Here is a 27,315-nt window from a genome sequence, read left to right on the forward strand (position 1 = left end):
TTGTACACCATAAGGAATCAAAATCGGCATAATCCGACTTTGCTAACAGATTTAGGTCCCCACAACATAAGTAAAACCTACACAAACTCACACACAGGCACACAAAAGTCACCCGGGTCCTCCGAGACGCCATGACAACAGTGTTTGCTTAATACACAAATCAATATGTTATATTTCAGCACTTAAGGCTTCTAACCTTACACAGCATATTTTTAGCCCCGCTAGCGAGATCGCAGTGCTCTGAGGATTCCAAAGTCAGTCCCTCGAATAGCTCAAACCACAACGGTCCAGCTGAGTGCAAGAAGCAGTGTGTGGACTCGGGGCTGCTTTTTTCGACTGTTCTTTTGCCACTAGCCACACATTTGTCCACAGTGAGACCAATTAAGCCTTTCCAATTACACGCTCACCTCCATTTCTACACTTTCATCAGTACCTTATCATTAGAGGTATTAATAAATACAGATAGGAACCAATGATGTTCCCTGATATGAAAAGCATCCACATTTTTGCAGTTATATCCATCAACCCTCACTCAACTGATCAACCACAATTTGCCACATCACTACTTCTCAGTGTCAGCGTTGCCACACTGGATGGGTTTCTCCTCAACAGGGCAACTTTTTCTTTAATAGGGCCGGTTAAGCTTTAATTCTGGCAGGTTGTCATGAAATGTGCAACTTTTTGTGCCATTAGTGTGATTTATCTCTACCAAAAGTTAGGCTATATTCATTGGTACCCCATTGCTGCAATTTGTGTCAAAATGTGCAGTCACAACTCAGTCATCTAGATAAGATCCACATATGTTAGATTAAATGTGACTCATTCTTTCTGAGGATACCATTGTCTCCACTGTTCACTGCAAATGAACGCCCATAAACCTACGTGGAAAACATAGAAACACGTGCTCCTTGTCACTCGTTTTCTATCGTATCAAAGTAAATAAGAGATTAAGTAAATACCTGCTGATAAATTTGCTTTACCTCATTTTCCAAAATGCAAAGGAATATGGACTAAAAAGATGGAGCTCAACTTGTAGCCTATGAAACCGTAGTTCCTGTTCTGTCAGTAATCATATAAAATAGTAAATCCTTATAATTTATGCTAAAATTGATAATCCTCCTAGATTCATAGCTTTTGCTCTGTATCAAACTAATCCAGGTGATAGCTGTCGATATGCTGCTGACAGGAAATGTTTGCATTATGCCTGCGTTTTGCTGAAACGTGACGGATACAATAAGCTAAAGTTAGGGACCATCTAAAAAGTGATTTTAATCAACAGTGTTATAAATCTCATTATGAGTAGGAAATATCAGGGGAAACCAATTTAATATGAAATGAAGCTGCATAGTTGAGTCTGATAAGAATCTGAATACAAATATTTAGGTGAAATTAACTGATTCAGATGAAGATAGTAGTTTTGTGTTACACCCCTGTTCATTATATAATGTAATGGCATGGTAATTGCATCGCAGTATCAACTGAAAGCGAGTACATCGCACTTCACATTTAATGTACTGCTGAGGGTCTTCGAGATGTGGTCTTGAATTACCATGAGCAAACATTTCTCTGCATTTTATTTTGGATGGGAGCCCTCATCCTTCACCAGCACACTGCTACACGTTTTACTGTAAATTCAGAACTAATTAAAAAGTCATTCTGTCGAATTGCGCGTCTGTATCTTGAGTAAATTTCATGGAAGACTGAATTTTTGTGTCAGATTTAGGACACTTAGGCGAAAAAAGGCGATTTCCTGTGCAGCACAGTGTGCAATCCCAGCTTGACACCAGCAAGCTGCAGCTTTTCAAAGGACAAGAAAAAACTACTATACCTACTCCTCTCACCAAGCATACACCACACATTTCATACATATCTAAGCATGCGAATCAGCAGATTGAGTCTCTAAGAAGCGAGTTAAGTTGTTTTTTCATCTCTTGAGCAGCAAAAACAAGAACCCTTTTTAAAAAATAATGAAAAGAGCCTCTTGAAATGCTCTCAGACATCTGGGCAAGATACGAGGAGAAGAAGTGGGTAAAATGTCATGTTTCCCTTCGTTGTAGCCGCGCTGGACATTTGTCAAATGGTCGTGTATGCCAGAGCAGCTGTAATGTGCTAAGGAGCGGGAGGAGAAATAATAAAGAAAAGGAGCACGTCAATAACATTACATTGTATTAAGCCACACACTCGGCCACATAAATCCATCTTCTGCCACAGTCAGAGCTTTCATTTCACTCTAGGGTGCCCACACATACATTTTAATCAGCCATTTGGCCGACCAAGCTGACAACTGCTCGACAACAGAAGCTGATAAGGGGGATGATAAATCATAGCACGACTGCTACAATCTTTGGGTTAGTTTCTGAGAGCACCTGCCAGTTTTAGATTTTTTCCCACTATTCATGAGTTGATTCCAGGAAACAAGATTAGTGTTTCCTCTCTTCGCCGTCCAATTTCTTCACGGGATGACTATGATGAGGCCCGGGCTGCGTCTTGCATCTTTGCATGTGCACAAATTGTTAATGAAAAACACTAGGCACAAGTGCAGAGGTGGTTTTCTGGCCCCTGAAAAAGTGCCCTGTTGGAGCTGTGTAATCCTGATACTCTCTAACCTTTTCTGCAGATCGCTCCAGGGCAGTAAAAGAGGAATATGTTTTGTATTAGAGGAGAAGGAATGAAATCAACTCACTTTATTGGAGGACTGACACCAGCTTGTCCTCAAGTTCTTTCACACAATATCTGGCAAGACTGCAGACAGCTCGAAACGCTTGCAGCTGAAACCAAGTTGTTCAAAACGAATTCTCTTTTGCAATTCTCTACAGACTGATGTCTACATCATCTCATATAATTGATATTCACCTCAAATACTAGGCATAGGTAGTTAGCAGAATATGCTGTGAACTTGAATATAAAGACAAGACAGATGAATTCCTCTGTGTTATGATACCGATGCATAGTCTGTTTAGTGCTAGCTTTTGATCTCAGGATGATGTCGCTTTGGGAATGGTAATGTCAGGCAGTTGGTCAGTCCACCACTTTGCTCCAGATTGAAACAGAAAAGTCTATCGCGTTAAAAGCTTGTACAGACATTCATAGGTTGAACCTTAATGACATTGATGATGAGCATTTTCCGTCTAGTCCTCCCTCAACCACGAGGATGTAATTCTGCTTTTTAGAAACATCTTTACAACTGTTGGATGGATTGCCATGAAATCTAGCGCATTGGGTCCATCTTCAGGAGACATTCATGGTCCCCTGATGATGCCCTGACACCGTTTTCACTTCTCCATTGAAATAGCTAAATGTTTACTGGATATTTGTCCCCCAACTTCCAATATTCCTGGTATCTAGAGGGAGAACGCTGATTACTTTGATGATCCTATGACTTTTCCTCTATAAATGAAACTATTTCAGGGATTAGCATTAGCATGGGATTAGCATTTGTTCTTGTATATTCGTGTTCCCCTCAGGATACATTTTAATAACTCTCACAGTCTCTCAACATTTCTTTCACTTTCAAAATTGACTCGTTCAATATATGTGTTATACGCCTCGGCTGTGCACTCTGTTTCGTGCTACTCAGCTAACATTAGTATGCTAACACACTTAATTAAGATGCTGTACATGGTAAACATTATGCCCCAGAAACATCAGCATTTTAGCATTGTTATTATAGACACGTTAGCATGCTCAAATTAGCATTTAGCTCCGAGCACATCGATCCTTAAGCCACACAGGGCTGCAGACGTTGAGTGTTGTGGAATATTCATGACTTGGACCAAAAACCGTATTCTTGCTCAAGCACAAACTTCCCTTAATATGTTTGTAGCTTAAAACTGAAACTGGGATGATTTCAAACTTCCACTGCAAGTACATGTATATGAATTAAACACCATTTAAATATTGTTAAACTTGAATCTGGCAAAATGGATTTACTCCACCAGACCATACCACTTTGAAGATAGAGTCATTAATAGCAAAGATAGAATCCATAATAAGCTACTTGGTCCTTAATGACATGGATACTCTCTGCTGTAACATAAGAAGAATTGGGACACAAGTTTTCTATACGATTCTTAATATTGACCTATATACACTATGCCAGTAAATCCTGTGCAACTGAGCGCAACTGTTTTATTTATACACCGGGTTTAAAATTAGAGGATTCTTTATCACCTCCATGAAGTCAGTGTAGCTGTATAGAAGACAATATACAATGCAAGAAAACAACATGAAAACAATTCTGTTTTCCCAGCAGCTACAGCTGTGACAGTAAAAACAAGGCGGCTGTTTGATGAAATGCCGGCAATTAATGAGCTCCATCGACTCGCGAATCGCGCCGTCAAATCAGCCACCGTCTTTGAGCTCGTCGACTTCACACATGCTACCTCGGCGCCACAACCATCCGCGCGATTACCTCAGACATCCAAACAGTCGTTTCAGCTTCCCGCGGTGGAGGAGCTCCAAAGGACAAGGAACTGACAGAGAGAGGAGGCAGGCGCGAAGAGTGGAAGATCTGCAGAGATGGTGGGTGGGTGGGTGGGTGGGGTAGGAGGCAGGAAGTAAACACGCACACATGAACAGATTCAGAAACACACACACACACACACAGGGGCTTACATGACAAGTCATTATCCAGCATCACCTGCAGAAGACAGAGGAGATGGAGGGAGTAAAGTGGGAAGGCATGGAGGAGAGAAAAGAGGAAATAAAGGAAAAGTGGTGGTGATTGTGTCTCGATCTCTCAAAAATACACAGATGGGATTACACTGGGATGCAGTTTTGAAGATAGTCTCCCAGTGATGAAGGACAAGTTGGATTTAGTTGGATCTATTAGCAGAAATTGAATATGATATTCACAATTATGTTTTCATTAGGGTGTAATAACCTGAAACTAAGAATCATTGTCTTTTCATTATGTTAGAATGAGCCCTTCATTATATAGGGAGTGAGTCCTCCTCCACAGAATCTGCCATGTTTCGATAGTAAACCTCGATGGACAAACCGAACCCTGACTCTAGAGAAGGTCTTTCATGCGTCTTTCAGATCCCAGATTGACCTTCAAGACATCTTGAGGCAAACATCTTCATTATAGATTTGTATTTATTGATACATATAAACTGTGTATTGTTAATGTGAAGCAATAGATTACGGTAGAGGCAGATAATTCACAAACTATTTTTACTACCACGCACCTTTGCGCAATACAATGTCGTCACATGAGGCAGGAAATTACAGGACAGCTGCAAGGAGATATAAGTATTATAAGAAAAAAATGATCTCATATTCTATTAATCTTTTTTTGTAGATAAACTGAAGAGGTACGTGATTCTTTTTGGGATTAAAAAATTATCCTACATCTAAAGCTTAATAAACCATTTAAAAACCAATTTGATAATCTGAAAATTGATAATGAGCTCATTTTCTTGGCTCATTAATAGTTGACATTTTAGAGCTGCATGGTTTTCACAGGCCAGCTGTTTTGTGGTTGGTGTTCTAATGATATGCGTGCATCTTTTGCTTAAGTGTGTGTGTGTGCGTGTGGCGATAAGTCAGTGTGTGGGACAGCAGAATAAAGAAGAATAATGTTATTGTTCTTCAAGCCAAAGTCTACTTGTTTACTTACTGACAATATTCCAGCTTCAGAATGAGTCAGTACTGGCAAATAACAGGAAGTCTAAGATATGTGAACATATATGGTGCATCATTTGAAACATGGGTGTTTTTAATACGGTTGCAGAGATTTTTGTCTGCCAAGAAGGTAATGTTATTGAATGAAAATATGAATATGTCTGTACATGGCAGCATTTTGACATGAAAGACCTGAACCTGCGTAAAACATTAACAACATTGTGATGTCATTGGTCCAGTGGTAGCCTATAGATGAGACCATTAATATTCTTTCAATGTTAAGAACCGTTTATGGGTACAAATACATAGACGTGGCATTAAAATAGTGACATTACTGTATATGAGTATTTTCTCCGTGTATTGCCACGGCCACCACAGGTCCCAGTGTGTGGATGAATCCTGATAGATCCCCATTACCCCAGGTGTGACCCCTCGCTGCTCAGTTCATTAAGCCAGCCACCCGAGTGCCCGGGACTCGAGTCCAGATTTAATCACAACTTCCATCCTCTTGCCAATCACAATTAGATCCTGATAAGCCTCTCAACGATGGCACCCGAGGGCCCCCGCACGGAGACAAAGGTTAATTTGCAAGCAGCAAGGGCCCCGGCTACAGGGCCAGAGGTCACCCTATTGAATACATGGAGGATGTGTGTGTAAGACGGGGAGGCTTGGCAGCAATTACAAAGTTCATCAGTATTCATGCGTTTCATTCGTGGCTAATGGGAACATTACCTTCAAAGAGGTGGGCTGATAGGATGTGGCCCTTAATGGGAATTAGCTTGTGGGCAGTCTTTAGGTGGCTGAAATGTAAAGTTATTTTGTCACCGTTGTCTTTTAAAGTCCCTTCACACCTGCAGTCCCGTCTGTGAGCCGCCGCTCCGGAGTGTCGGCTCCTGAGCAGCTGCACTGGAGATGTTCAGGGTTCAAGTCCAAGTCATTAAAGTCACACTATGTTACTTTTTAGACAAGAAATAAAACATATGCCACTTAGACAATAACAGCTCATTGTTCATTTTGTAAAGCAGCTTTAGTTTGTTTGTTGACCAACTTTACTAAGTCGTTAAGAGCCAATATGAGCTTACCACAGATATATTGGTGTTGGTCGCCTGATAATTACTAAGAAATTGCTGTCCTGAAATGCTCTGAAAAGCAAAGTTGAGAACTGGGAATTCTCTTTTTTACATAGTGAAAAATCCAGTGTCTTGATCATAACAATTTGAAAATCCTTGTGGATCCATATCGAGATAGTTTCTTTTTATCACGCCCACTAAGGAGGTGATGTTTTCACCCCTGTCCATTTGTTTGGAAGCAAAATAAGACAAGAAACAACTTAATGGATTTCCACGTTGGTGGAACGATGCAAAATGGTGTGGATCTGGATCGGGGGGGGGGGGGGGGGGGGGGGGGGGGGGGGGGGGCAGATCCAGGATTTTTGGTTTTGAACATAACGAGATAGATTGTTGTCAACATGTTCACAATTATCCATGGGAAATATCTGTTAATATCTTGATGATAAATCAGGCACATTTAGGAAACAGATATTGTATTGATGTGTGAGATTTGGTTTACCTTGACTATATTTATCGCGTGTCATTCTAGTACGATTATAATCATCCCTGAAATATCAAATCGGGCTGTAACACTGAGAACATGCATTTTCCTTTTCATAGAAAGTCTGGCTGTGGATAAGCACATGCACAAACACCATATGCATTTGTGTCAGGCTCTGCAGTGAGACAAGGCTTTCAACATGGAGATTTGACTGCTGTGTTCTGCCAACTGACCTACAAAAGCATTTTAAAAAGAAAAAAAACCGAACCACCCTGCTTACACACTACACATGTAACAGAAGAGACAGACTAGTTTATTCTGCCCTGTTTATGATTTCATCTCTCTGACCTCGCTTCCTGTGGTGCAATGTCATTTCCAGGCCAGCTGGCAGCCGGGACATGTGAGATTGTGACGCTGGACAGGGACAGCAGCCAACCACGGCGGACCATCGCCAGGCAGACGGCCCGCTGCGCCTGTAAGAAGGGCCAGATCGCTGGAACTACAAGAGCCCGGCCCGCCTGTGTGGACGGTAAGGGACATCCTGGCTTATGGCTTATGGCCTTTACTCCAACATGAGCATGTTTTTCTGAAGGCTTTTCACATTGAACCATGTTGCTATTGAGGTGATGTGAGGAAAATTAAGTGAATTCTGCCATTGTCCAATGCCAGATCACGTCATTCCTCTGAGGGCGGTTAGGGTTTGGCTGTTTTTAGGTGGACGGCCCTGCAAAGTGCCACACAGGGCAGTTTTTGAAACGCTCATAAAACCAAACCAATTTACAGTTTTATTCATTTTTAAAAGTGGCTGCAGGTCGAGATTTAAGTCAGCTACTAACAGATGGGCTAATATTTCATGGAAAAGTGACACTATTTGGCAATTTCAATGGCAGAAAATTGTCTAGAACTAGACTGACCATTAATTAAGTATTTTTTATACCCGAAACCCAGGAAAACCATTTGCAAAGTCTTGTATTCTCTAATGTAAAATGTAAATAGGATAAATAAGCCCCCGCACACTGTCAGTAGTTAATTATAATACATTTAAATAACTGAAATGAAATTTGGATTAAGTAGGAGGTAATAGCTGAAATGTAGCTACAATGCAAATTTACTGTAAGTGTATTTTTGTTACCCACTTCCCTAAATACTCACAAAGATCAGTTTTCCTGTATACAATCTAAATACTGTCATTGTCCTGTGAAAACCTTTCTATTTGCTAAATGTCCGGTTGCTTATCACTTCTAAGTTATGGGCTTTTAAATTATTTTATGGTGTCAAACCCATAAAGGAAAATTATTATCTGAGAGACAGTGGGGAATTAGTTGTTGCCATGACATTTTTACCTACATCCACTGTATGTAATGGGAAGGAGTTTTTTCTCTTGAGCCTTTGGAATTTTTCCCTGGTCATCATCCTACCCTTGTGACGGCTCTGAGGATGTATAGAAATCTAAACCTTCAGATGCGACTGAATGGTCGTGTGACTCTGGGATTCCCCACATCTTTTTTTCCTGACATCTTCATCGCGAGCCCACTGCCTCACAGGGGGGGGGGCGTCACCAAGTCAGAGGGTTTACGCCATTCGGTAACATTGAGACTCTCTGTATTCATTGTCCTCCTTTAACCAAACTGCGTCACACTGAGACTTATGTGCTCTGTCTACGTCCTGCAGAGAAAGATCTGATCTTGTAGACGCACCAGTCAGGTTGCTGTCCCCACTCATGCCTCTTTTTCCTGGTGAATAAGTCGCACAGATATTGCATAAAACCCCAGTATTCAGATATTATCGGGAGGCATTTGTCACCACAGGGGTTTGCGGAGCACTGTGGCATTTTGTTCAGGCTAGATACTCCTCGTTTTTCTGAAGAGAGCTTATAGGCTTATCAGCTGGATTGTACAGACCTGCGCAGGTGGATGGCAGTCGCAGAGGTTCGCGCTAACAATCGTCTACTGAGAGAAAAAAAAGAATCCCTGAAAATTACATTCATTCACATACTGTTGATATGTCACCGGGGACATTGTGATACAGCAGAATAGAGACTATGAAAAGTGATGCTGTCACGGGCTGACGGCGAGGAAAGGCTCTTTTTGCGTGGAGCACATTTCAAATGCATAAGCAATTTAAAGTGGTTGACACATTGTATTAAAATATGCGAGTGCAAGTTGGATACTGATGGACTACGTAAAAGCTTCTTACGTTCACAGGTTGTCAGAGTTGTACATGTTGGTCCTGTAGGGGGTTGAGTAATCTATTGACAAACAATAGATTACACATTGATTTTACACAATTTTTATTTTCATTTCAAATACTTTAAAGGAATTAGTGCAAGCAACTATCTTGATGAGTTTGCATGCTTGCAATCATTATCAGTCCCAATAATAACACTTAAGAAAATGGATGTGTGTGTGTGTGTGTGTTAAAAAACTTGAGGCCAAATAATGTTATAAACAGGGTGTTTATTTCGCAATGTGTGTGTGGGTGGAGATTGTTTTAATTTTGAGTTTAATATATTCACATATTTTACATGCATGTGAACAGAGGCACATCTGTGTGTGCATATTTTCTATGTCATATTGCAATTTACTGTTTCCTTTCCATATGGTCTCACACACACACACACACACACACACACACACACACACACAAACACACACACTCCTTTTATTGCAGTTTATATTACAAAATCCCACAGCTTGATATTATTGCAATGCAAATCTGAATATGAGATACTTGTCTTCACAAATGCAATGTGTTTTTCTTGTTTATTCAGCGAGAGAGAGAGAGAGAGAGAGAGAGAGAGAGAGAGAAAGAGAGAGAGAGAGCTGACATAAAAGACCCCAAACGCCACAAATGGGTTTTCAATCAATTTTAATCTACTTGAGTCCTTGAGGTCTGCTCTCTGTTGTAATATGCCTTTTGCCTCGGCTGACACGATCCGTGTCCTTCATGCCTCAGTCTCTGTTCACATCGGTCATCCCGTGCATGCAGGATAATCCATCGCTCCATCAACGCTCTCACCCGGCATCCAGGGCGGCGTGCGGTAATGAAAACAGAGCGGGCCGCTGTGGCGCCGCTGATCCCGCCGAGCCGCCCTTTGTTTTCCCGTCTTCCGGTGTCTTCTCTGCGCATTTTGCTGTTTTGAGGACGTGAAAAATGGGAGATAAGCCGGCGACATGATAAGCCTGCCGCGGCCGCACTGTTTGACGCGCGGGTCCATGAAGAGACTGGCTCGGAAGAGAGGAAACTACATTTTTAAAAGGATGACATCCTGGCAGCGTGAAATGATCTCTGACCCTTTCATTTTCTCCATCACTTATTTTTTCTTCTCTACTGCTGCTCTTTGCCTTTCCTCCCTTCTCTCTCTCTCTCTCTCTCTCTCTCTCTCTCTCTCTCTCTCTCTCTCTCACATGCACACTGTCTCTCACTCTCTCTTTCCCTCATGTCTTTGATGGCTCAAACCCATTTGAGGCCCATATCGCAGCCGAGTATCGCATAAGTACACCCTCTCCCATCTGCAATTTCATGCTCTCGAGCCTTTTTACCTCTGTGCTTGATGACTTTTAAGAGCGCTGATATTGATTCTTATTAGGAGGGTGAGAGAGCGAGAGATTAGAGAGAAGGAGAGAGTGGCCTCCTCTCGCCCCGGCAGCAGGAAGGAGTGACGGAGCCGCAGACAGAGCTGGGCCGAGCTCCAGAGACTTAGAGGAGCTTGTTGAGGGCGACTGTGGTTGCGGTGGCAGCTCAGCGGGGGTTGTCGCCGCCTGAGGTGAATGTGTTTGTGTTTGGTCTTTTTCTTTTTTTTCCGCTCGGAGGCTGGTATTGATGAAAGCCCCGCAGGTGACCAGTTTCCCGAGGCCGAGGCCCGCAGGCGATACTTTGATGGTGGGGAAATCCGTGTGGGTTCTTGTTTGTGTGTGGAAAAGGGAAAGAATGATGCTGGAACACACGGTGGTGGAATGCACACTGACTTAGATCAAATAAATATAATTACATTTTCTAGTCAACTTCTACTTCACTACATTTGAAAGTTAAACTCTACTTTTTGCTCCATTACCTTTATTTGGTAACGTTAGGGACTCATGACTCTGTAGTGTAAGATTTGTTTTCATGCAAAATAGATGAACTGCTTTTAAATTATTATCCTAGGCTCAGTACACATAATCTCCGTATTAAACCCTGAGATCCCCTGAGAGCTAGGGGAACTAAAACTGTGAAGTTTTGTCCTGTAAAACCGAATCAATAACCTGAATGCTGCAAGTGATGATTCTCTGTAGGTTCATCACAAGGAGCCATAAATATATCAATAAAATATAAATTAGTCTATTTAAAATGTTTAGTCTATTTAATCATGTATTTGATCAATATTCCCTATTTAATTTACTATGCAGTTTGATGTATTTTCTGAAACAGCAACTCGTCCCATTCTTTTCTTTGTTTCAAGCTACAGATACAACAACTGCACGATTTCACGATTTTTCCAAACAATTCATTTAAAAGTAAGTCTTAATTTAACAATTTAGTACATTTAATGTAAATTCACACACTGCATTACTATCAAATAAACGTATATATTCTACTTCTAATTAGTAGAAACTACTTTCATTTGATCAGTAATGCTATCAAGTGTAAATAATATAAATACATTCTGCAGGTTATTCCATAAACTAATAATAAATATCCTTTTTAGAGCAAATACAACAACTACTTATCAGCTACAACAGCAAAATGCTCTTCTTCACATTTCTGCATTAGTATTAATAAGCAATAAATAAATATGACAGTCTTGTAGTATGTGTAAAACTACCCTACAGAAGGATGACTTTTACTTTTACAACTTTTACTGTCAGTACTTTTACGCTTTTGAATACAGGACATTTATTTGTAATGTCAAATTTGTTGTCATATCTATAAAGCGGTTTTGCAAGCGACAAAAAATGACTCCCATCCCACCGGATTGCACATCCCATGGGTAGATTGCATATGAGGAATAGTTCCAGTGAATCAGGCAGTGATGGAGACAACAGTCAGCATCAGATTCAGTCTCTGGGTGATTAAACTGTACCAGAGCTCCCATCATACAGCATCAGCCCACTGGTTTGATTTGATCCATGGAGGGAAGGAAGAAAGGAGGGGGCCGTGGTCCGTCGGGGGAAACAAGTCATGTCAGCTCCAGCAGCCAGTTAGCAAGTTAGCCGCTACCGCAGCAGCGTCCAGGGGGAGCGGGACTGGAAAAGCTGGCGCGGTGGTGAATCTGTAATGCGGCTCCTTCTCTCTATTCTCCTGTTTCACATACACACACACACATGTAGACCGAACACTGATGACCGGGGGCTGTGGCCTTGTCAAAACGAGCGGAGGAGGAGAGGGCAGGCGGATGGGGGACGCAGCCTGAGGTGGGGGACGCAGCCTGAGGTGGGGGACGCAGCCTGAGGTGGGATGCTTCTCCTCGGGGGTGCTGGTTTGGAGGATGCAGCCTCTAAACTGGAGCGAGGCACAAATCACGCTGCACTTTTTTTCTATGCCACAGAGGACGTGCGACTCTCCCTGTCAATTTTTGCATCCCGTCTTTTTCTTATTCACATTGGTGATGGTGACAAAATACCCTTTTTTTCCCCATCCTAGTAATCTCCAATTTCTAATTCAGTATTGTTTTTATAATGATTGATTTCTCAGCTGCGGTGTGATTGCTTTCCCTTGCTTTAAAATGCACGATCCCGTTCCTTATAATCTCAGTTTCACATGGATGACGGCTTTGCTGTGAAATCATTGTTCTGTTTGTTTCCTCTCCCACATCAGAAGTCATTATGTAAAATACAACTGTGTCCAGATTGTGGAGTTTTTCAGTTTTGCATTTCAGTGTTTGTCTGAGCTTCCTGTGTTTTTGGGGGGGAAATGCTTTTGCCAAGAGACCTCTTTTGAAATGACTGCTGCTATTTGGTAGAGGAGACAATGGAAACAACAGGAGAACATAGGATGTATCCCCAAAAAATAAAATCACATAATTTCAGGGGACTACTCCAGGAACTACACAGTGCCAGACCCCCCCGGCCTGTTTGATGGCCATGTCTGGCCCATGTACTTTAAAAGCACTAGAACATCATGGAGACAACAGAATTCAAATGTCTTCCTGAATTTCAAACGTTATAGTTTGTGCGCTGATGATGGAACACAGCGATGGGAAAGGTTATAAATAAAAAGAGGCTCTGGAAGGAAGAAGTCAATTTTATATTCCCTTGGCGAGTTAGCCCTGATAACACAGAGCTGCAGTGAGATGGAGAAAGGTCCGTTCTAGCTTCCAGGCAGTGATAAAGATTTAATTGTTACTTCGAGGTTTTTAGTTTAGGAGCATCGTTTGAAACCCTCAATTTGTTTAACTTTTACAATCATCAGCTACTTTCGTAAGGACCAGTTTTCTGGCCATTTGCAGTGGCAGACACTTTATTTTGAAAAGGTAAAAAGGTAGAATTGGGATTACGCAATTTTCAGACAGTTTTTGGTGGAAAGCAGCGTGGATATTTTTTTTTGACATTAGTGTACATGTAAATAATTTGTCTACCTTCACAATTCAGAGCTAAAAATGTCGAGCGTGAGTTAGAAAGAGCAGCTTTCCCCGTCGTCGTGTGTCAGAACTTGAACATTATTGAGGCAGCTTGCTCCAACTGTCAAGCCACTGCTTTCAAAGGGTGCGATAGAGAATGAGAACCCAAACTCCCAAATGAGGAGTGTCTGTGTCTTTTCTTTCATTTTTTCTCCTCTCATCCTCTCTCCCCCTCCTTTCTCTCTTTTGCTTTTCTTGGGCACTGTGAATTTTTTGGGAAAATATGAATGCGGTGCTCACCCTCCAAAGCGGCTGGTATCAAAACAGTTTCTTTGTGGGTTTACACGCTCAGGAAAACAGAGAGCGGGTTTGTGTTTTGCAGTGTGACAAGCGGAAACACAATACAAAGAATGCTTGTATTTTCCCTGCAGGGGAAAACGAAACTGACGAGCGACGCGCATTAGCATAAAAATAATGCAAAGTGTCATGCTCTGGCTATGGCAGAGTTACAGGAAGTTTTCCATCCATTAACCTTGCATTATGTTGCCTTTTTGGCCTCCTCCCTGCTGGATTCCTCAATAAGCAAAATCCATTTCCACGGACACAGAGGTTGCGTTGAATTTGAAATTCCCTTTACACATATATACAGTATCCACACAGACTAAGGTTATGCAATCTTTAATATCAATTTCTCTGCTAAATGCTTCATAACTGAGCTCAAGAGTCAGATTGCTGTTTGGGGAAAAAGCATCCATTTCTTTTTTCCCCAAATGATGGATGTTAACGTAGCCAGAGATGACTTAGTTCTTGTGTGTGTGTGTGTGTGTGTGTGTGTGTGTGTGTGTGTTGCAGGAGTAATCCCATATGCATACATTGACTGTAAATATTTAATATCCCAGATCATATAGCTCATACAGATGCCATAATGCATTCAGGCAAGCCGTGATGCTCTCCCTTAATGAAGCTGCATTATCCACACGTCCCTCCTGCCCAGAATCCATTGCACACCAGCGTTCATAAATCCACAGGCTCGAGGTGATGAAGTGGACCCAGGTGTTCCAGGGTTCTGAGAGGTTGATAACGTCAGAGGTTATTGATGCGCCATTGTTGTGCAACTTGCTCACTGTGTTTTATGATAATTAATCCGGGGTTGAGTGAGAAAGAGGCCACTGAAGTTCTCCGGAGAAGTGCTCGATAAGCACACATATATACGGACGCAATGAAAAGCAGACACGTTTAAAACGCTACCTGCGTTCGCCTGAAGTGTTCGGCTGTTTTGAGTCATTCTGCCGCAGGAAGTTAATTTTGTTCAGGAGGGCTGAATAGAAATCATTTTTTTGGTGTAATTCTGTGCTGGTTCAATGCCAAATTGTTCAGCTGGAGATCAACTCCGCGCTAAGTGTTGGAGGAGAGGGGCGCTCGCTCGGGAGAGTAACTCCAATGCGCCGCATCTGGCTTTCAAATGAGCCATCAGACCCTCGTGTTGAAGTATCGCAGAGGCTCTTGGCGGAGCGGGATTGTTAGCAAGGCCAGCGCACCAATCACTTGGTATAAGCCCCACCAGTCATCCCTACCATCTCGCCCCCTTCTAAATCTTCAAGAGCTCATACTGTATGTGTCAGCTCAGCCGTCACTCACTCCCCATCTTTTACATCCTCTGGGAGTCTGGACACAGGGTGCGGGGGGGGGGAGAAAAGTAAGTGCTCATGTAGATTGAGACATTGCATAATACAGTATGCACTTACACATAAAAGCACACAGTTGAATTAAATCATAAACACAGAAGCTTCTTCCCCCTTTTCCTCTCATTTTCCTAAGTCTTTTATCAATCTTCATGTCTTTCAACACCCTGGTTGGTGGATGTGGACGCGCGTCCTTTGCGTTTCCCATGAGCCTCTCCATGGACGACGGTCCCCTCTCTCCACCTCACTGGTCGGACCGTAAGATAGAACTGGCTCCTGCTGGGAACGTACATCCGAGGGGCTGTGTCTGTTTGCGAGGCTACAAGCTCCAAACAATTAATGAATAATTACTGCTCACTGCTAATTACTGCCTCAGGGCCGGTGCTGCAAATCACAGCAGGACGAGGGCACCGCGTCAGTCTGTGATTGGTTACGTCCTTTTTCTGTTTCTTCCTGGTGACCAGGCTTCGTGTCTGTTGACCCAACACTGTGACGTGTGTTTTCTTCGACTTTCAAATTAGTCTGGGTTTGTTTAGGTGTGACTCACCTCATGTGTCGTGGTGGCTGTTGTTGCTAACGACATAGTACATCATGGTTTTCTAACAGCAATGGATTTATGAATAAAAAATAAACATAGCCAGCTGGAGAAAAAATACCATATATTCATATATATATGAATATCAATAACAAGTATTGACTTTGAAATGTATAACGACATATAGAAATAAAAATTAAAATACATTCAAGGAGGATGAAATTATAAAAATTGAATATTATACGACTTCATATTTCTAACAAGTATTGACTTTCAAATATATAAAGAAATACAGCTAAAAAATACATTGATTTTTAAAAACTGTACTGATGAATGTATGAGGGTTTTACTACTCTATCATTTATGACTATGCCTTAAACCAATTTGAATAGTTTTCCAAGTCAAATATCTTGATTTTCACATTTACAATAAATTTCATGAATACCAACAAAAAGATTGCAATGTACCACCAGATACATGAAGTAAAAATATTAATATTCTTCTTTTCCCAGCTTTTGAGACATAATTAACCAACAGAAACTCGGCCGCCTCTGCTCTTTATACATATCTTCTACAGTGACGTCTTTACATTGTGCACTGTACAGTATGAATCTCTATTGTGTCACATCAACCGACAACAAACACACATCACATTATATCGGGGGGGGGGGGGAGAGCAGATTACTTCAACAGCGTAAGAAATCCAATCATTCACAGCGGTTCGATACTGCAATATAACAGTGAAAACAATTAATATGCAAGAATCTCTTAACACTTAGCAGTGATACATGTTGGCTGACGAGCCTGTTTACCTGATTATTAAGTGGCTGTAAATATTCAGTCCAATCTGTGGCCTGTCATCAATTATGTTCACTGCCGTTTATATATGACTTGTTGTTTTCACTGTGACAACCAGGTCTGATTAAAGCTGCAGCACATTGAGTGATCAAAGTTATTTTCTGTAAAAACGTATTTTAACGTAAAAGTAAAGTATCGTCTTGTGAGACTGCTGAATAAAATATGTTGTGATATACTACCACTACTACTACTAATAATAATAATAATAATAATTATATTAAATCAATGGTTAAATTACAGCACAAACATAAAAGATACACAAAAACAATACAAATTCTTTCCATTTGATGTGTTTTCATACTTTCAAGTGTCTAAAATACTGTGTTTATTCAGTACGCTGCCTTTTTCTGATCACGTCCTTGAAATCACCTCCGCAAAAAAAATGAAATCCTGTGTTTGAGACGTCCTCGAAAAAAATCCACAATCTTTCAGCACCCCCCCCCCCCCCTCCTGACAAACACCAAGACGTGATATGTAAAACAACTGCTTGTTCTGCAGTGATTCCCCGTATTTGTCTAAATGTCAGCCTGTGCGGTGAACTTGGCGAAACGTGTCGGGTGGCGAAGCGGCCTTTTCATTGCCGGTGCTTGATGGGAGCTCGGATGAGGTGGGCCAATCATCTCTGGAGTGCCCGTGCCATTTGATTTCGGCTGTCATCGGGAGGGGAGTGGGGGTTGCAGGGAAGAGTAGAAAGCGTGCACTCGCTCACTACTCACTCACTCTCTCCGCTGCGACCCAACACACACGAGTCCATCTGGCACTGGGAGAGGAGGCGCTTTCCTTCTTAACCCCCATTACTCACAAGGTGCTGATTCCATATGATGGGTGTCAGGGCCCTGCAGTGTACATCTCCTCCACTGCCCGGCACCCACTTATCTTCCTTTCATCGCTTCCTTGTGATTAAACTTCTCTCCTTTTTTTTGGTAAGAGCCCAAGGGAATGGTTAGGGCCCCAGTTTTTTGTTGGATGGATGGATGGATGGATGGAAGGAGGGAGAGATGGGTGGATGGATGTATAGATGGAAATAGGGAGAGATGGGTGGATGGATAGATGATGAAGGGAGGGATGAATGAAGGAAGGAAGGAAGGAAGGAAGGAGGGGATGGATGGACGGAGGGATGGATAGGGTTAGGGATGGATGAAAGGATGGGCATATGGATGAATGGATGATGAAGGAAGGGATGGATGGACAGATGAAGGAAAGGATGATTACATGTATGGATAGACAGTTGAGGAGATGGAGGGAGGAATGGATGGATGATGGATAGGTTTAGGGATGATGAAAGGATGAGTGGATGGATGGATGGATGGTTGGATGTGAAGAGGGAACGGAGGTGGAGATCTGCAACATTTTTGGCTTTTGCAATGTACGGCTGAGCAATAAAACAAGATTAATAATTAATGCAACATCATTTGAATCAATAACAATATATCAAAAGTCAAATATATGTTAGTACAATGCTTAATACATTGTGTGAGCACAGTGAGGAAGCATAACAAATAATTAATTGACCTCAAATTTGTAAAATGTTTTGCTGTTTATCAAGTGTTTGTCATTCTCTGATTCTAAAGTTTAAACCACAACCTTCTCTTTGTAGCAAAAAACAGTCTTTACACTTTGAAACAATGATCTGACATTTCTCATTAGAATTGTTAATATTGACTCAATTTGAGAATATCGTGATATGATTTTTTTGACCACATCTCCCAGCCCTACTCTAGCATCAAAACACAAAGCAACACAACAGCACAGTGAAACCAAATACCCGTCGCTTTCCAAACTGTTGAGCTCTTGCCGACAGACAAAGGCAAAGCAACAACATTATTGTTTTTGCCATCTCTTGAAAACGAGGGGGACAGTGAGTACGTGGCCCTCGCGCGATCGGGAAGTGCCGTGCGTACGCTGCCGCGCTACGAAGTAATTTGGTGGTCGGTGGATGTAAATGTAACACGGCCGTGATCATCTTCCTCATTAAAGCGGTGGAGGAACAGCTGCACGAGCACACAGGGCAACTAAAGAAGGGAGGCACTCTATTGTGACTGAAATGATAAAATGCATAATTAGGTAGTCAATGTTGTGTTCCGTCTCTCTCTCTCTCTCTCTCTCTCTCCTCGCCTTCTCTACCCCTCGCTCTGTCTTGTGCTGATAGGTGCAACTCCGTGTTTCCTCTCCATTTTCAGAAATGATGTTGTTCATTAATGCAACGCAATTTCGGGCAGGGCCGTCGCTCTTCCCCCGCCGCCGCGTTTTGTCTTTGGTAATTTACCTTTATTGGCTGGCTTAGCAATTTCATCGGAACACGGCTTCATTTAATAATGTATGCGTCTCGTTGCTGTGCGCGGCTCCAAACCCCACCTGTAATTGCCGTGCAGCTGGGTGAACTTGGCTGGATGGATGCAACAGCTGAGCGTGGGGACCGTGGGTGGAGGCGGCAGGGGAATGATGAAGAGAAAATGAAACCAGGAGAAGGAATGGTTCTTGAAAAAAAAATCGTGCTTGGTTGTTGATCTGAAGGTGTCGGCATTATATCAGAATTAAATGGATATATTTGAGTTATTGTTGTCATAGAATGTGTATTTAGTCAAAAAGTGATGTTGATTATTGCTGGATAGTTCACTTGAATTGTGAATGCTTGAATACAGGATGTATATCGGATGCACTTTTGGTACCAAGCTATTTGCTCACTCTTAGCATTTGTATGAACCAGAGGGACAGACTGAAAAAAGACTCCATTGTGTTTGTTAATCAGTGCTGGTACTCACATCAGTATAATCACAGCGTAAGCCTGGCTGTGTCAAAAGCCTAAAAAACATCTCTACTGGCAACTTGAAAACTGATTCTTGATCTTGTTTGTTCAATTCTTAGAATGAAACCAAAGTATGACCATTTTATTTTATTGTAAGATAGAAACCATTCCTTGCTCAGGAACAGTAACTTCCTCGAGTCTGACTTTGTTTTTGTGTTGGAACGTAGATATTAGAAGTATAAGATATTCGAATATAATAATAATATATAAGGAGGGAGCCTTTGAAACGGGACAGTCTAGCTCCATCGCTTTGACGTAATCAGTCTTCAAATGCAGCCTCAGAAGGATGCAGCCCCTGAATTGAGACACAGCCTTTGTTGCGTTTGGACAAAGCAATGCTAGCTGTTTTTGTTCTTTATGCTAAACTAACCTAGAATTAAGTCAATAAACACTTTTCTCACAATGCCGAACTATTTCTGTAATACAGGTTTTTGCATCGTGTCTCTAATTCTATGCTGACGACACACTCCTGTGTCCTTATTTGTGCTGTGTTTGTCTGCATGTGTGTGTGTGTGTGTGTGTGTGTGTGTGTGTGTGTGTGTGTGTGTGTGTGTGTGTGTGTGTGTGTGTGTGTGTGTGTGTGTGTGTGTGTGTGTGCTGTCCTGAAACACAACTGCAGTCACCCTCCGCTCTCATCTAATTGTTCTGCAGAGCCCCGCGAGGAGGATTGTGGTCACAGTTGTCTTTGTCCTTGGGTTGGAGCACCACTGGCTCACCTTGCCAGTAATAAAAGAAAAAAAAAAGGCTAGGCCTTCTGTTAAGTGCGCACAGACAAAAAACTGTGTGTGTGTGTGTGTGTGAGAGAGTGTGTCCCTCAGAAGGAGGACAGACATCATTATCCCCACCCTTCACACCATCCTGTCCAGGGGAACCTTTTAATCTCCCTGTGAGAAAAAATAGAACAAAATCAGATGAAGTGAAATAGAGCCCCTCCCCCCCCGCTCGCCGTGCATCATCCTCTGCTGTCGCGTGGGGGCAATTTTATAAGAGCCAGTTAGGGGACATCACATGGCCAAAATAATATTAGTATGGTGGTGACAGGCATGTGAAGGCAAGATGAATCTAGGATAAAAATAAAGGCAAATGAATACAAATAGTGTCTCCTTCACCTAGAGGGGGGAATAAATCATATGTGGACTAATGTGGTGTGTTCTCTCTCCTTCTCTCTCCCTCTCTCTCTCCTTCTCTCTCTCTCTCTCTCTCTCTCTCTCTCTCTCTCTCTCTCTCTCTCTCTCGCTTTTTTCGCCATCACACAGACACTCTCCCGTTCTCTCTCTCTTTCCCTTTTCCGTTGCTTTTCCTTCTCCGACTCACTTCATCTGATTAGGTTAGCTACAGGGTCCTTCTGTATTCATAATCCGCTCAGAGAGGTGAGGTGGAAAGCAGAGGAATTTGCTCCATGTAGGTGTCAGAGCGACGGTGTGCGGAAATGCAGCAGACTTTTTGAAATCTCCGTTACATAAGATGTCTGTGCCCAATGTGAACTCTCTGCTCGTTTTTGTGTGTGTGTGTGTGTGTGTGTGTGTACCTTTGTGTTTACTCGTGTGGTTCACTTGGCGATGAACACACCGTACAGACAAACCTCTCAGATCAACAGTGTCCACTGCTCGGTAGCTGCGGTAGTACACATGGTCCGTTTAAACTCAAGTTAATGAAAAAGGACGACCATCTTGACTGACTGCATGTTGTCCTTTGGCTCTCGCAGCTTGTACCGTTGGGGCTGTTGTGATAATACAATTTGCTGCGCTTGTGTAATTACCGTTCTCCGCCCCTTGTAGAATAGTATTTACAACCCAACTTTGCTCCACAGGTTAGCATGCTGGCATATGGAGGCTGGCTTGACGGTCCCCTTTAGGCACTACTAATCCACGCAGTAATCCACAGGATTCCCCATGTCCATCTGCATGCGTTTGATTAATTCCATTAATTCCATAAACTCCACTCCGTTGTCCATCTTGCTGTTAGTGTGAATTAAAACTCTCCCGACACCTCTTCCAACATGCAAACATGGAGCTGAGCCCAACCCGTGCAAACTGCAGAGCAAACAGACTGGAAATTGACAGGTAGTGGAGAGGCGACTATTACTATGAAGAAGAGGTGGAGGGATGTGATATGGGTTAGGGAAGGAGGCTTTGTATTTTGGGTTTAGATCCGGGAGTGGATCCAGGATTTTTTATCAATTTCTTCAACTATTTTTCTTCTTTGTTTCCTCAAGAAATAATTCAAGGATCTTGATTTAAAAAATCTGACACAAGTGGAATGTTGAGCCTTGGTGAAGATATGCGCTCTACTAAGTGCTTCTCTACTTTCTTTCTTTTATTGTAAAAGATTATACCCAACTTTCTGCAGCAGTGAGAGAATAGTTCTGTCATGTTGTAACGTCTATTGGCATTTTAAAGCTTTCAACATTTAAAAAAACGTTAAGCCGTCTGCTCGCAGTCTGAGCATCTAACTATTCCTCCATCGTCTGTGTCGCTGGAGCCAATCCCAGCTGACATTGTTCGAGAAGTGGGGTACACCCTTGACAGGTCGCCAGCGTTTTGCACGGCCAACATACACAGACAAACAACCATTCACACTCACATTCACACCAATGGACAATTTAGAGTCTCCAATTAACCTGACCCCAATCTGCATGTCTTTGGACTGTGGGAGAAAGCCAGAGTACCCAGAGAAAACCCACATAGACACGTGGAGTATATGCAAAGAAAGGCCCCAGGCCAAACTGGGATTAGAACCTTCTTACCATGAGGCGACAGTGCTAACCATTGCACCACCGAGCTCCCGACAGTCAGAGCAAAAGTCTGAATCTTAAATGCACATTTAGACCTTTTGTGATGCACGAAATTAACCATTTCAGGCCCTATGTTAAAATCTGCTACAGCTGCAATCGTCCCATATGTCCCTTACATGGGTCGACGCTCCAAAGTCCTCGAAATATAATTGTATACAACCCTCATAGAGAGAAGAGGTGACCATGATGGATAAACCATTGCTCGTGCAATTATACTGTGAAAGTATTTATCATATCCACTGTTTCAGATTGTGAAGACAAAGTTTGGCAACATTTCTTCACCGAACACATACAACTGCTACAACTGCTACCTTTTCCCCCTTCCCTGAAAAATGGACAAACTGTGAGGTAATGGGACCGGGCAAGACTGATTTGACGGTGCACAGGGCACGTCCCGATTGAGGGATGGAGGAGAGGGAGGTAAAGCCTCACGTCGGGTGATTGTGTGTTGCATGTACGCACCGCGGGCAAAGCAAACCTTGCTCTCCGCAAATATCTGAGTCTAAAGTGAGGCCAGAGGTTTGGTCCCGAGGGGAACAACACTTTGTATGAACACTTACTGTGGATGAAGCACTTTGAAAGGCCACAACTGTTGAAATGTGTTGTGCACAACCATTTTCTTTTGTGAAATACTTAGATTTGACGTGTCACTGTTGAGAAAATAAACTTTATGTTCCCACTGAAAGCCGAATCTATGTCTATGGATTTGTCATATTTCAGTTTAATTCATGGACAAAGACCAGAGTTTCAGGTGATCAATGCATTGATTGTGTGGCCTCAGTCCTCTAATGCCAATGCAATGCGTTTTTTAAATTTGATTCACCCAAGAGAACTGATATATCATCTTTTTCTCTTTAATTGCAGCCATTCTGAAATATCTTTTTTTTAAATCCTTTGTGGGTGTTTAGAAAAAAAAACAAGACAATCTGCAGAAGAGCAGTCATCCAAAATTGCAGGCCCCAGGACACAGCCGCGTCCTGCTGCTTTTAATTCTAGCCCTTCTATCAGGGATTGTTTTACACCTGGGATGTCAGGTGAATGCAATTAGCCATTACACGCTAGAAAATCAGCAGCGCTCCGAGTCCTCGAGGCCACGACTGAAAGCCATAATTGCCACAAAGTGATAAGATTCCCCTTGAAACTTCAGCTCGTGTCACTAAATGTAAAAAAAAAAACTGCATAAAGAGAGGCTGACAGTTTTCTGGGAAGCGGTCTTTGTAATTATTGTAGTTGGTAACATTTTTTATGTGGTAAATGATTTATGGATTTGGGCCACTAAAACTAAGGGTTAACATAACCAATCATTGCAGAAAATGAATTCCAAGACACATTCTGATCAAGGCATGAGGTGTTTTGTTGCTGCTGTGAGTTGGGGAAATATGCCAAGGTGACAATTAACTTTCTGGTCGTTGAAAAAAATGCTTTTGTGTGGTTTTACTTCGCATGACGGAAGAGCAACAGCAGCATTCCAATAGGGGGGTGGGGGGAGGGGGGGGAGTGGGGGGGTGCAGTCTCAATAGGTCTCCAGTGTGTTAATTGGTGGGAAAGTGAGTCTTGCTCTGCAAATCAGTTTTCAACTTCAACAGCTCCGAGACAAAGTGTTAACTGAGAGCTGTGCAATTAGGGGATGGATCAATAAGGCTGGCATCCCCAAAATGGCCTCCCACTCCACCACTACAAGTAGAATACAGAGAATGATATATCCACACACAAACCATCGCCTGCTGACCCTGCTGTATTTCCTTGTGCCTCTATTCCTTAAAGCAGTGGTTTCTAAACGAGGGCTTGGGGGGGTCGCAAGATGATTTCCAGAAATCAAATAGTTTAATTTAGCAATTTGAAATTTCGAGTGATAGAGCTTAATTTAGAATTATTTAAGGATTTTAAACGTTATGGCTAACGTTGTAGCTTTTTGTCATTTCTATACCAAAATCCGATTGAAACTGCTGCTAATCGTCATTCAATTTAGTAATAACTGTTTAATTCACAGCAGCAAACGTAACAGCGAAGTTGTCCATCACCTCAAGAGGAAACATTACTCACAAGGATATAAGTTGCACCCAAACACAAACGGCGTGCATCAGTAAACACGTCTTCCGCTATTATACGTTGTCCAACTGTGCAGGATGGAGCTAATGAGTGTGCACGGTGGCCCCGCCCCCTCATCATCGACACTAATTACCTGCATTGATATTAACGAGCTAATCTGCATGACAACAGAATGTCTGCTCTTTATGTGCATGTGTCCCTGAAGAGGAGAGGAGAAGCTGTGTTCATTCACAATGCATTCACACACAATACCCACCCCTGTGGTTTTGTTTCATGAAATAATCTAATTGTGTTTGTTATACATTGTGTTTTCCTCTTTAATATATTGTTATTGACTAATTCTAGTGTAAGTTAAGTTGTGACACTTGTATATAAAAAGTAGAAAACACATATACAGAGCAGTGTAGTGGATTACTGAGGGCAGGAAAAACACAATTACTTTAAAAAAGAAAAGGTAGTAATACATTTTTTGTCTGTAATTGTTGTAGTACAATATTAATTAGTAACCGTATTATCTACATTGTACCATTTACTTTCCACTGCTGAAGTAAAAACTGTTAGAGGTAAACTGCATTCACGACTGAATCCTGGATTGGTCACTGACTCAGAGAGAAGAACTGGACAACACTTCCCAGCATCCAGTGCACAAACACACGTTTACCTTTAATGACATTTTCCCTGTTTTATGTCAGGGTGACTGTGACGTACAAACACTGGGTCTTTTACAGCACACTGGGAGCTGGTAGGGTCTTGAATCTACCAGGAGTTTACTGCGCCCTTAGTGCACATATGAGTGTGTGTGTGTGTGCGTGTGGCTGTGTGTGTGTTTTATGTGGTATGTGCATTGAAAAGTGGTATTCCTGTGGGAGACAAGATCATCTCCTGAGACAGGAAAAAGTCAATATGGGGAGTTACACAGAGCCCACAGGGAGCAAGCCACCAGAGGCTGGACTTATACCGACGGATAAAGACGGAGAGGGATAGAGAAGACATTTTACCACGTGTGTGTGCGGGTGTGGGTGGGTGTGTGCGTGCGTGCGTGTTAGAGAGCAAGGGCAAGTGAGAGAGGAGAAATTGTTTTCGTGACTATATATCCGGTGCAGCAGTTGCTTTGCATAAAACCCAGCACACACACACACACACACACACACACACACACACACACACATAGGTAAGGAAGTGATAAATTCTACTTTGGTGTGGACTTGTCATGTATTTAATCAAACGTTTGAATCATCGTTCTTTTTTTTTTTTTTTTACAAAAACCTCTGCCACCCGTTGGGAACTGACTTATTGGAAAGATATCATTACATTATGTGTGTCTGTGTGTGTGTTTGTGTGTGTGTGTGTGTGTGTGTGTGTGTGCGGTCTGATAAAGAAGAGAAGCAGGAGGGGAAATGCTGCTTAAGAATCTTTACAATATATATTTGAATTTAGAGGTCATGTTTCTGAATTGTGTTTTTAGAAATACTAACCCCTTTTTAATGGACTTTAGGAAATATTGACAACAGAAACGCCAGTTGTCTGTAATTTTCACCCTTAGAACTACAAGTTTAATAAACCGCAGATTTGGTTCTACAAAAATAACATTCAGAAAGAAAAAACTAAAGTACAAACTATTTAAAAATCCGGCTTTTATATAAAAAGTTTTATTTTAATCATTCATCTCATGATTCACATTAAATCAACCTCTGCAGCTTATTAAGGACAGAGTAGAAGTAGAAGAGCAGCACTAACCCAGTTATGTGACTATTAAATAGTGCTAATAGAAATAATAGTCATAATTTTGAATACCGGATCCTTTATTTTTAACTGCATCATCTTTTTGGAACACCAGATGCATTGTAATTGTACTAAAATTAACTGTGCAATTTCAATATGTGCTTAAAATGCAGTTCATAAACGTTATGTTAAAATGTTATAGTTTGACAACATTAAATAACATAGGTCGGTAATAAGTGATTCTAACTCTTCTGATGTGTGTGACTGTCAGTGAGTTGTGCGATTTTCATAAAGACTCTGAAAGCCTCTTGTTTAGGTGACTCTCCCTGAGTGGCTCATTATCTGTAATTAATCTACAGTGTTTAAATAAACTTTATTTGCTCTCCTACAATTTACATTTTTAATGAGAGTTTGCATATTTCAGAAACGGAGGTCACATTAATCCACACGCAGAGCAGGCAGTCAAGTTTCCTTAAGTCGGATAGTTTGTAATTCACAGCGGACATTTGGTTGGTTACGGGCTGAATATATATCTGTGACTGTTAGAGCTGTAATATGCTTCTTCCGGATATCAAGCTGCTCCATATATGAGACTCAAACAGCAAACCACTCCGTAGCTCACACCTACAGCCTTGTGTTCGCTGTCTCGGCTGAAGCAGGAGCCTGACCTGTGAGTCAGTCGTAGCGACGCCTTCCTGCAGCTATGCTCTGACTCAGCGGATGTACCGACGTAAGCGCTGATTTCAGGTAGAATTCTCCTCCTGTTCTGCTTCCAACCCGTGACCTTTTAAAATCCTGTTTGTTAAAGGAAAAAACAACCTCGGAAAAAGCACCATACATGCTGAAAATGACAGGGTTGCGATGAAGATCTGGATCCAAGATGTCTTTTACTGTTTATCTTTCAGTGGCGTTACCTTTTGCCGAGCAGTACCAGTGCTCACCTCCCCCCGGGCGGTTGCTCTCCCCTCCGACGCTTCTTTGCAGGGGCACCGTTGCTGCATCCTTGGCTTGGGGCCACCTTAGAAGACGATTGTGACTGATTTAAACGAATGCAAACAAGCCCCTACAGCTGAGTGAGAACGGGTACAGCCAGTCCTGATACAGCACAGTCACATATTGATTGACAGCTGTGTGCTCCCACGTCTGACTTTGGCC

At 42.1% G+C, this 27,315-nt stretch overlaps 1 protein-coding gene across 2 annotated transcripts in view; it reads left to right on the top strand.

Annotated features, from left to right (window-relative positions):
- Positions 1-27,315, top strand: part of tafa5a (TAFA chemokine like family member 5a) — a 140,243-nt gene that overhangs the window by 79,120 nt on the left and 33,808 nt on the right. For both annotated transcript variants that reach the window (XM_034578616.1, XM_034578617.1), the window contains exon 2: positions 7,556-7,705. In XM_034578616.1, the coding sequence (XP_034434507.1) occupies positions 7,556-7,705 (150 nt within the window). The remainder of the gene's footprint in view (positions 1-7,555; positions 7,706-27,315) is intronic.

The sequence above is a fragment of the Hippoglossus hippoglossus genome, chromosome 23 (genome assembly GCF_009819705.1).
Source record: "Hippoglossus hippoglossus isolate fHipHip1 chromosome 23, fHipHip1.pri, whole genome shotgun sequence".
In the NCBI taxonomy this organism is placed as follows: Eukaryota; Metazoa; Chordata; class Actinopteri; order Pleuronectiformes; family Pleuronectidae; genus Hippoglossus; species Hippoglossus hippoglossus.